Source organism: Crotalus tigris, unplaced genomic scaffold (assembly GCF_016545835.1).
Source record: "Crotalus tigris isolate CLP2741 ecotype Arizona unplaced genomic scaffold, ASM1654583v1 scf7180000024339.11422700, whole genome shotgun sequence".
Lineage (NCBI taxonomy): Eukaryota > Metazoa > Chordata > Lepidosauria > Squamata > Viperidae > Crotalus > Crotalus tigris.
In genome coordinates, this window is record NW_024100509.1 from 6,303,386 (window position 1) to 6,315,471 (window position 12,086).

Consider the following 12,086-nt stretch of genomic DNA (forward strand, 5'->3'; position numbering starts at 1 on the left):
CCATTCCACTTGTAAATCGAAAACTCGTAGAGCAGTGGTTCTCAACCTTTTTAATGCTGCGACCCCCCAACCGGTCATAAGTCGAGGACTAAACCGGTCGTAAGTTGAGGACTACCCAACCGGTCGTAAGTCGAGGACTTTCCCTGCCCGGAAGCGCCACACATGCATGGTGCCGCCCCCTGCACCGGCCGAGGCGTAGCTGGCAAGCGGCAGAGATGGAGCAGGCTGACCACTGGCTGGGCCACCAGCTGGCCCAGCCCAAGGGAGGTAAGGCACCCGCCGGAAAAGGGGGAAAAAATGGCGGACAGCCTTGCTTGGTGACCCCCGTGAAATGGTTGATCGACCCCAAATGGGGTCGTGACCCATAGGTTGAGAACCGCTGTCGTAGAGTGAATCTCATACTTCAAATGAGATCACTCCATTGCTCGCTAAGACACAGGTATCTCAGGGTGGGGAAGGCCATGGGGGGGCCTAGTGATGGAATAGGCCCCCAAGGCCTCCCCGAGCCACTAAGATACCTCATGCTTCCCCCTTCCTTCCTGCTGCGCAGGACTCACTTACCTTGAAAAGATCAGTCTCCTATCTGCCGAAGTTTCTATCTTTGAGGGAGAGGAGAGTCAATGGAAGCTCCTGGGTGCCCATAATATCGTGCAAGTTCAGGCACCGATCCTCTTTTGCAGAGAATGGGAGCCTGAACTCTAGTGGGTTTGCTCCCACCCCCAACTCCTTTCCACCACTGCCGGAACAATTTTCACCAGGACGGAGACCTTGGGGAAATTGGAAGCTCTGCCTCACTTTGTGGCTCCATTTTCGCCAGAAAAAGCCATTTCTCAAGCCCCTTCCTGGTGAAAACAAGCCTCTGGAGGAAGCATTCATTTGGAAGTACTCTATAGGCACTGAAATACTTTTTATCCCAATGGAGATCTGACAAGAGACTGCAAGCTCCGTATGCCTGGAATGGGGAACTTGAGAAACGGAGCGCTCCTTTCCGTGCAGTCACACAGGGTGCTTCAAAACTCAGGGATTCCCTGTGTTTTGAACAGCCCCACCAGAGCACAAACATTCCACAATCCACAATGCCAAATCCTAAACCCTACCACACCCTAGGGCATCCACAATGCCAAATCCTAACCCCCACCCCAGGGCAACCACATTCCTTCACTAACCTCCTTTCCAGCTCCATTCTCCATGTGCAGGGCAACAAAAGAAGTTTGTGGGACTGAAAAAAAAAAGAGCAAGCCGACCTTCCAACTTCTCGCGAAAAAAAAAAAGATCTCACAAAATTGGAAGGTCTGATTGAACTTTTTTTTTTACTGGTAGTCCCACAAGCATCTTTTGTTGCCTTGCACGTGGTAGCAGAGAACGGAGGTTAGGGTAGGAAAGCTTTGGGGAAGTGAGAAGAGACAGGGAAGGGTCTGCTCTGGCCACCGCTGCTCACTCCATCAGCATCATGACACAGAGGCTTGTTTTCGTCAGAAAAAGCCATTTCTCAAGCCCTTTCCTGATGAAAACAAGCCTCCAGAGCGAGTGCGCCTCACTCTTTGACTGTTTTCGCCAGGAAGGGGCTTGAGAAATGGCTTTTTCTGTTGAACATGGAGCCAGAGAGTGAGGCACACTCGCTTTGGAGGCTTGTTTTCACCAGGAAAAAGCCATTTCTCAAGCCCCTTCCTGATGAAAACAGAGCCAAAGTGTGCCTCACTCTTATTAAGAGCAATCCTGCAAAAAACAAGCCTCCAAAGTGAGCTGACTTTATTGAGAGCAATCCTACGAAAACAAGCCTCTCTTTCCTTTTACTCAGATGGAGCAGAAAAACTCAAGCCTGCTGTTCAAACACCTTTCATCCGAATGGAAACCTGAGTCACACGGAGTTTCAAGCAGTCACATGGAGCGTTCCTTTCCATTTCTGAAGTGCCCCACTGCAGGCACACAGACCTTTCAATCTCTCTCAGGTCTGCATTTGAGCAGCAGCAGCTTGAGTTTCTATGCTCTGTCCCAAAGGAAGAAACTGGAAGTGCAGAGCAGGATTGCTCTTAAAAAGACGCAGGTGCGCTGTGCATGCTAACCTTATTGAGAGCAATCCTGCTCTGCACCTCCATTTCCTTTCACTCTGAGCAGAGAAACTCGAGCCGCTGCCGCTCAATGAGTGAGGAGGAGGAGGGGAAAAGTGGAGAGGATTTGTGCCAGCCGGCCAGCCAGGCAAGAACTAGGTTGGGCAGGGTGGGTGGCTGGCTGGAGAGCGGGATTATGGCTGCTTAGGTGGTTGCCGCCGCTGCCAGCTTGAATGCGGGTGCAAGGGGACTCACCCTGCGATGCCTCCCCGCTCAGCTGAAGGCTTCGTTCCTGCCCTCAAATTAACGCTGGCGCACATGAGCGTGCAGCGCACCCAGGCCATGGACGGTATTGGTTCCTGCGCTTGGTTGACTCTGAGTCCACACTTTGCCCCATAGGCATGCAAATGAAGCAAACACTCCCCCCCCCCAGAGAATGGAAGCTTCCAGGGGCCATCATCTCTTTAGCAGAGAATTTGTGTTTGAACTTGTGCGATATTACGGCACCTAGGAGTTTCCATTGTCGACCCGAAAAGCATTTCCAAGCAGATTCTCCTCTCCCTTAAAGAGAAAGAAGCTGTGGCAGAGAGGAGACAGATTTTGCAAGGTGACTGAGTCCGGGGCTGCAGAAAGGGAGGGGGAAGCAGTTGTGGGGAGTGGGGAGAGGAATAGGGTGAATATTGCAGAGCCTCTGCGGTCGCTCGTAAGGACGAACAACTGCTATGGTGCCACAATAGTTGTAATTTTGGGATTTGCTCGTAAACACTAGAGGTCGCTGATCATGTAACTTCAAACAAGCATTAAGTGAACACTTGTAACTCGGGGATTACCTATAGTGCTTCCCAAACCTGGGTAAATTACCCAAAATTGGGTAAAATTTAGATACCAATGCACAAACCCATTACCCAATTACAATTAAATAATCAATTTATGAAGTGTTAGGATAATGAAGGAAAAAGCCTGGGAAGCACTGCAATAAAGAATATTAATCTTGACAGCCAACTACACATATCTTCTCCACATCTTCAACGCTCAAAAACTGAAAGTGATCCCCTTCAATTGGACTTGATAGAGCAGAGGCCGCCATAACTACTGGGCCATGAGCCATTCAGAACCAGGCCCCCAGAAGCGGCGGGCAAGCACACATGCGTATCCCCACTTAGGCGAGCAGCCGGTGCCCACCACTCACACAAATGGAGCTCCGCACACATGTTTGCCAGCCGTTCAGAGGGAACCATCCCTTCTCCCCCCTCCACTGGTCCACAAAACTGGAAAGTTTGTGGAACTCTGTGATAAAGGACTATAATATATATAGGCCTATACACCCATTAAAAGGGTCAGGTTTTTGAGGTGTAAAAAACCCAAACCAAGATAAATCACTTTAGAGTTCTTCCACCTTTAACATAATATATAAGCAGGGGTGCCCAACCAGGGGTGCAAGATGATATTCCAGGGGATGCGAAAACTTGGATTTTCAAAATTATAGTGTATATGCATAATTTGTTGCTGTTATTTTAAACTTTTGTAAGGGGTGTGAGAATGTATCAGAAGCTCTAGGGATGCGGGGTATAGAAAAGGTTGGAAACCATTGAGATAAACTATACAATTCAATTGAAAAACAAACTAAATTTTTTGGGGGGAGGATAACAATACAAAACTAGAATAATCTGGCTCATAAATGTGCAAATCCTTAAATTAATAATAACTGGTGTGGAGACAAAAACATATGAAAAACGGTTGCCAGAATTGGGTGTAGCCAGTCTAGAGAAAAGAAGGATTAGGGGTGACATGATTGCAGTATTTGAGCAACTACTACAAAAAAGAGGGAGTAAACTTATTTTCCAAAGCATCAGAAGGCAAGACAAGAAACAATGGATGGAAACTGACCAAAGAGAGAAGCAACCTGGAATTAAGGAGAAACTTCCTAACAGTGAGAACAATTAATCAGGGGAACAGCTTGCCTTCAGAAGCTGTGGGTGCTTCATCACTGAAGGTTTTAAAGAAGAGACTGGACAGCCATTTGTCTGAAATGGTATAGGTCTCCTGATTGAGCAGGGGATTGGACTAAAAGATCTCAAGGTCCCTTCCAGCACTATTCAGATTGATTGATTAATATTTTGTTGAAGCATCTTTTGATTTTATGACAGCATCCAGTCTTTTGGGGGAGGAGTCTATCAGTTTGGCACATCTTGGTTTGGGAATATTTGCTCAACTCTTCTTTGCAAAAGTGTTCCAAATCTGTCAAATTGTAAGGACATCTCTTGTGCACAGCCCTCTTCAAGTCACCCCACATATTTCAATTAGATTCATGAGAAAGCTCTGGCTGGGCATTGCAAAACTTTAATCTTCTTCTGGTGAAGCCATTTTTTTGTTGATTTGGAGGTATGCTTTGGGTCACTGTTGTGTTCAAAAGTGAAATTCCTCTTTATCTTCAGCATTTCAGCTAGGCCTGAAGATTTTGCTCCAAAATTGACTGATATTTGGAACTGTTCATAATTCCCATCACCCTGACTAAAGCTCCAGTTCCAGCTGAAGAAAAGCAGTCCCAAAGCATAATGCTGCCACAAGTACCGTGGTTTCCTGAAAGTAAGACCTACCCTAAAAATAAGCCCTAGCTTGATTTTAGGGGGTGAGCCCAATAATAAGCCCTAATTTTGGGGCAAGGTACAAACCTAAAAATCAAGCTAGGGAGGGGTGGGTCTGTGAAGCTCCCCCTGCGCCCTGCACTTACTTACTTTGCAGCCAGGCCTCTCCTCGCCAGCCCATGTCTTCTGTAGCATCCCCAGGCCTGCAATTTGCAGTCAAAGGCCTTTCCAGAAAGTTCTTGGTTCCAACCGAGAACCGAGCTATGGATTCAATCCATAGCTCGGTTCTCCAAGGCTTCGGCAGCAGAGAATCAAGCTATGGAGCTTGGTTTTGGGCTGCAGTGGCCTTCCAGAAAGGCCTCTGACTGTGAAATGGAGGTCTGAACTCCATTCTCAGCTGCAAAATGAAGCTGCTCCTTTAGCTGCAGAAGAAGTGGGCCAGGTGGATGAGGCTGTTGGTGCCATTGCCAGAGGCGAGTGGAAAAGATAACCCCCCACAAAAAATAAGACTTGATGCCTCTTTTGGAGGCAAAAAAAAAAAAATAAGACTGGGTCTTATTTTCAGGAAAACACGGTATGCTTCCCTGTGCGTATGGCGTACTGCTGGTGATGCACAGTGTTGTTTTTGCACCAAACATACTTTTGGGAATTATGGCCAAAAAATTCAACCTTGGTCTCATCAGACCACAACACATTTTCCCTCATGCTTTTGTCAGACTTGATGTAGCTTTTTGCAAAATGTAGCCAGGTTTGGATGATTTTCTTCCTTTAAAAAAAAAGGCTTCTGTCTTGCCACCCTATCCCATAGCCCGGACATATAAAGAATACAGAACACTGTTGTCACACATAGTACACAACTAGTACTACAAGTACTTGCTAGTATTTGAAGACCATGGCTTTTGTTGTAAGAGGGAACTGAGTAAATGTCAGAAAAAAATCTACCAAACCAGCTAAATTTATATGGGCTTGATTAGAGTTACTTTAATTGATGGCAACTGACAATTATTTACCATCATTTTGAATGTGATTGGCTAATTCTGAACACAGCCACATCCCACAATGTGGCTGCAAAAGTGTGCATGCCTTCTTATAATTAGGTATGCACACTTATGCAGCTACATTATTCTAGTTTTTTATTGTTATTTCCCCTCAAAAGATTTATTTTTCAATTGAACTTGTTTGTTATATTAAAGATGGAAAAAAATTGACACCGTCTGAATTTTTTACATCTCAAAAACTGGGCATGTTAAAGTGATGTGTAGACTTTTTATATCCACTGTATAGATTCCTGCTTCTATTTTACCACAAATAGTCTTCAAAATGGCAATAATAAGCAATTTTATCTTAAAATGCCTCTCCAATCTATCACAGCACGTTTCTGAGAGCTCTAACATAGAGTATCTGGACAAATAATAATAATACATTGATCACATTAAGGAGTGGTGCTGGATGGTATGAATGATTCTTCATTGTCAGGTAGTCAACAAAAGTGTTATGAAGTAATATGCACCAGTTAGCTCTGCTGGATATCTAATACAATTTGCTTATTTTATCACCTTGAGCTTCCCAGAAAAAAGGAGAAATAAGAGTTTCACAGCAACAGAAGTGAAGCCAGAACAAGGATTGTTTTGTTTTCTCATTCCAGAAGCCTACAACGGCCTTCACAGATCATTAGCTCTTCTACAAATTCAAGCAACCATAAGATTCCAAAGTCTTTTCACCACAATGGAGAGGAGTAATGTTGTGAGATGACAGTTAGGTGATAATATCTATGATAATTTCTTACATTTAGGAGCAAATTATTGAGCATATATATTGCCTTTTGTTTTTAGAGCTTAAGATGTTGAGTCTGTAAAGTGCTACATGGTTTGGGTTCAAGGTACTGAATCTCTGAGTTTTAAATATATTCTATCAACTTCCTCTATTCAGTGTATTTGGTGTCTACTCAAAAGTAATCTCACTGAATTAAATATCACCACAGCATTAACAATCACTTTCTATAAACCAATGTTATTCCAATTTCTTGTTTGGATTTTTTTTTTTTTTTTTGAGATGTGATTCTAATGAGCCATGGTGGCACAGTGGTTAGAATGCAGTACTGCAGGCTACTTCTGCTGACTGCTGGCTGCCAGCAGTTCGGCAATTCAATTCTCACTGGCTCAAGGTTGACTCAACCTTTCCTCCTTCCAAGGTCGGTAAAAGGAGGACCCAGATTGTTGGGGGCAATATGCTGACTCTGTAAACTGCTTAGAGAGGGCTGTAGAGCACTGTGAAGCGGTATATAAGTCTATTGCTATAATTCCATCTCCTTTTTAAGGTTTAAGTGACCAACTCATTCATGAGGTAACTAGGAGGTATATCTGTGTATTTCAGCAATAATACATGTCTTTTGATTATATATTGTACCATATACCCCAGAACCAAAATTTTATTTCCTGGCCGCAGTTATAGGGAAAACTAATTACTATCAATACATATTCTTATTTGATATTAAAATCAATTTTCCTTAAAAAAATAAAGTTTGGAGAGTTAAAAACAGGCTGACTATATTAAATCATGATAATTAAAAATATATATTTTTTATTTCAATGCAAGTTTTTCTCATTCAAAGCCAATTATTTCAGCATTGATTTGGTGCCTTCAAGAGATGCAAATATGTGATACATTTTATATTCAGAGGCCAATATTTGGACATGTTTTTATGCGTGTGTGTCTAAATAAATAAAAAAGGAATTGGTCTTAGTTACCGTATATTCCGGCGTATAAGACGACTTTCTAAACACTTAAAATCTTCGCAAAAGTGGGGGGTCGTCTTATACACCGGAAAAATATTACTCAGCAAGTTTTCTCTTCCCCCCCCTCTCTCTCACTCAAAAAGAGTCCTAGGGTTATTATTAAAACCAGCCGATCAACTAAAGATATCTCTGAGAGTACGATAGGCATTATCTGGCTGTTGTGACGGTAAGATTTCCTGGAGGTTTAATCCCCATTCTATAATGCTACATTGCAAACCGTCTCCTCTCTTCTTCCCTCCCTTTTGCATCCCAATTCCTTGCCCACCCCTCCAGAACTGCGGATTGGTAGTGGCCATCCCCTGATTAATTCATTCAAAGGAAGTAGAAAGGGATGGCCCATGTAATGGGGAAGGGGGGAAAAGAATTGTAGGGTGGTTTTTTTATATAATGAAAACAAACCTAAGCATCTGCGTCCATTCGAGGCACTTTTCAGTGCTTCTTCATGCAAGCTTTTCAGCGTTTACCTCTCACTGCCGGTGAGAGTAGCTTGGGGGAGGCGGAGCTTATGGGTCTGGAAGGGGAGGGGTGTCAGCTAAATTCCTCTCGGAGTTAAGAAGCAGGAATGGAGTGGGGACAGAAAACAGCTACACAATCCTTTTGCCCGAGCTTATGCAAGCAGTTTCTCCCCCCCCCGCCTAAATAAACTTGCATGGTGCATTTGTGGTGTTATTTATGACAGATCCTGGCTGGTCAATCTGGCTCCCATCTATAAGTACTGTAGTGCACTGAGTTTTAATAACAAATTAAAAGGAAAGCATTTACTCCCCCCCATTACCTGAAAAGGGGGCAACTTATCACATTTATCGAAATGCAAGTTTTCGAAGGGCGAATGCCTTTCTTACTTAGTTTATTAACTGCTTCCTTTCCTTCTTCCCTAAACATTCTGGCTGTCTCCAATTTCATTCTTGGTAGTGTTGCTTTAAAAAGCTGCTGAGAAGTCCTTTTGCAGGCAGGGCAATTTTCATCAAGGTGTGTGTGCGATTGACAAGGCAGAGCCTTTGACAAACAGGCAGGCTTTCTGCTCACTCAGCTTGGAGAGGCTGTGGAGTATTCGCAGGGTGGAAGACTGAGAGGAGGAGATCCCTGTGTGCAGCCTGTTTGCTCCAAGCCAAAGCTTGCTACTGGGGGGAGGGCAATGGAAGGGACCCAGGGAGTCACACGCATGCCTACATGTGCACGCACACACCCTGAGCTACTCATTTGGACTTACAGGTGGCCAATGAGAACTCAGAAACTGTGCTCCCTTTCCCCCTCCCTCATGGAATTAGCTTGTCCATTTTTTCCCTAGGGCCTATACAGGAGTAGGCAATCTTGGCTCTTTTATGACTCATGGACTTCAACTCCCAGAATTCCTGAGCCAGCATAGCTGGCTCAGGAATTCTGGAAGTTGAAGTCCATGAGTCATAAAAGAGCCAAGGTTGCCTACCCCTGGCCTATAAGATGACAGGAAGGGTTGGGCAGGCAGGGAGAGCTGACCCACCCAATCCAAGCAGGCTTTGTATACAACAACCAGCCAAGGTTCATCGCTTGCTGTGATTGGCTGGTTGTTGTATACTGGGTACATACAGTACAGCACCAGTATCTGTACCAGTTCATACAGTACAGCACCAATACATACAGTACAGTATACAAATGTCCAATAGTCAAGACCCCATCATGGCTCCACCAGCAAGAAGAAAGAAATATGAAGCCAGTTTCAAACTTAAAGTTGTAAACTTTGCCATGGAACATAATAACTGCGCTGCTGCAAGACAATATGGAGTAACAGAAAAGATGGTTCGGGACTGGAAGGCAAATGAAAAAGCATTAAAGAGTATGCCAAGGGGTAAGTGTGCATTAAGAAGAGGCACCCCACATTGGCCAGAACTTGAAAAACATGTAGCAGACATGGTGAATGAGCATCGCCAAAACGGTTATGTAGTGACACGAAATAAAATACGTTTGTTTGCACTTCAGTGGGCCAAATCTAACCCAGATCACAGCAACAGATTTAAGGCCACTGCATCCTGGTGTACTAGATTCTTGGAAAGGCATAATATGGTACTGAGGCAAAAGACGAAAATTGCACAAAAATTACCTGCAGATCTTGATAGCAAAGTAATTAGTTTCCATCAATACATAATACAACAGCGCATTAAACATGGCTATGCATTAAGTAGTATTGGAAATATGGATGAAACTCCAATGAATTTTGATATGGTTGGAAATAAAACTGTCTATCAAAAAGGTGAAAAAACAATTTTAATTAAAACAACAGGACATGAGAAGTCCAGTTTTACAATGGTACTAGCATGCACAGCTGATGGTGCCAAACTGAGACCAATGATTATTTTTAAAAGAAAAACAATGCCAAAACTCAAGTTCCCTGTTGGTTGTTTTGTACATGTGAATGAAAAAGGCTGGATGGATGAAGAAGGGGTAAAGCTATGGCTTGATAATGTATGGAACAGGCGACCAGGTGGACTTATTCAAAAACGTAGTCTACTGGTGTGGGATATGTTCAGGGCTCATTTAACTCCCAGCACCAAGCAAAAGCTTGCAAGACTAAACACAGATGCGGCAGTTATTCCTGCAGGATTAACATCGTTAGTACAGCCACTGGATGTATGCCTAAACAAGCCATTTAAAGATCGCATTCGAGAACAGTGGAATGAATGGATGGTTAGTGGCGAAAAGTCATTCACAAAAGGAGGAAACATGCGTGCTCCACAATTGGATGTTTTGTGCAAGTTTGTCATAAAAGCCTGGAATGATATTGATGCAGAAACAATAATCAAGTCTTTCAAGAAGTGTGGCATATCAAATTCATTAGATGGTATGGAGGACGACTACTTGTGGCAAGATGAAGAGGAAGCCGAAGCTGAGACCACACCATCTGATACGGAATTCGATCCATACGATGACTGCCTTGCAAATGTATCACAAGATGTCATTGATATTTTTATGATATCAGATGATGAACAGGATGATTTTAAAGGCTTTTAAAGGGAAAGTATCATGCCAGCAAAACCTATAAAAATAGCTTGCAGTTATGATGGGCGTTGCTGACTCGCCAGGGACTTGCCCGGCACTTGCTCTCTCTATTGTTTGTTATCTTCCTCCTATCATCATCAGTTCCAGTTTGGTTGACAGCTTAGAAAACAAATAGCATGGCAGCTCCCATGGGTTTATTGTCTTATCCTTCCTTTCAGCTTTAGAGTGAATTAGGAAAAGTTTAATCACTTGCACTGTTTTATGTTTACATGTTTGATGACAAACAGCCTTATGTTTATAAGTGACAGTTTTCCTGCTAAGTACCTTTATGCCATAAGCATTTGAATTAAAATTACCATATTGAAATCAAATCTGATGTTTTTTAATTTTTATTTGGTGTGCGTTGAAAGAGGGGTAGTCTTATACGGCGAGTATAGCCCAAACTCTATATTTTAACTGGAAAAGTTGGGGGTCGTCTTATACGCCCAGTCGTCTTATACGCCGGAATATACGGTATTTTATTCTTGATATTCTATTTTAAAACTTTTTTAAAAAATTAGCATCTATGTAAAATTATTTGAGAACAATATATATATGAAGGTGAAATGGTAACTGTGGCATCATTTGTAATGGTTTTTTTTCTTTTATTAATCCAATTATTTATTTTGTTTTAAACCTTTATTCTGTGTTGCTAGCTGTACCTAATGCTTTTTCTGCTAATAAAAGCTTCTCCTAAATGTAATCCTGTATTACTTTTTCCTACAATGTCTTTTTACCTAATATGTCTTTCCAGAACTTTTATCCATGCCCTTTTCTTTAAGTGTTGTCTCTTCTATCTTTCCTCTAAACTATGTTTCAATCTATTAACTATTCTAGCTTAGTCTGTCAAGCCATTTTTGAGGTCTGCCTTTTTTTTTCTACCTTGTGAATCTCTTCCTAGTAAATTTTTCACCAGCTTGACTCATATTTTAATCTTAGATTAGATAAAGATAATAAACAGAGAACTCTAGGATACTAATCACATGTAAGCTCATACTGTAAAAAAAGTATGCTTGTAATATTGTAATAGCAAAAAAAGAGCAACGAATGAATAATAAAGTCTACTCCACAAAACAAAAATAGCAGAATACCTTCAAATCCAATAGAGAGGAATCTGATTCAAAGTTGGTACTAGGTGGGGAGACAAAATTCCCTGGAATAAAAGATACATTAATGAAGGATTAGGTTTTAGGGTAAGAGTTAATCCCTATTTACCTTATTGCAGCTACTCTCTTATTTTTCTGATACTCTTTAAAACGAGCAACATAATTGTTTCACATTTTTCATTAACCAATTAGTGCTGATTTCAGTTTAGTAAAAATCTTGGAGATTTTCTGTTAGGAAGACTACTACGATATATAAACAAATAGTCAATATAAAGTATTTTCCTAGTAGAGACTATCAAAGTCTAGAGATAAACTTGGATAGATTTAAGAGGACAAAGCTGTTTTCTATTTTTAGTAGTCTTAATAAAAATTAAGTTCACAGGGAATTAGGCAGTGTAGAAATAGTGCAAAAAGAATAAATATTTTATTTGCACTGAGTAAGAGCCAGGTTTGTAGACTAAATTATTTTTTTCTTAATAAATTGTCATTGTTTGCCTAACATCTATTTTTTGCAATGGTACAGTGTCTCCTCCTTGGGCA

The 12,086-nt window shown here is 42.1% G+C and overlaps 1 protein-coding gene across 1 annotated transcript in view; it reads right to left on the reverse strand.

Moving 5' to 3' along the window:
* Nucleotides 1–12,086, reverse strand: part of DELE1 (DAP3 binding cell death enhancer 1) — a 40,027-nt gene that overhangs the window by 23,201 nt on the left and 4,740 nt on the right. Inside the window, exon 6 of the mRNA XM_039325955.1 lies at nucleotides 11,532–11,593. Within this exon, the coding sequence (XP_039181889.1) occupies nucleotides 11,532–11,593 (62 nt within the window). The remainder of the gene's footprint in view (nucleotides 1–11,531; nucleotides 11,594–12,086) is intronic.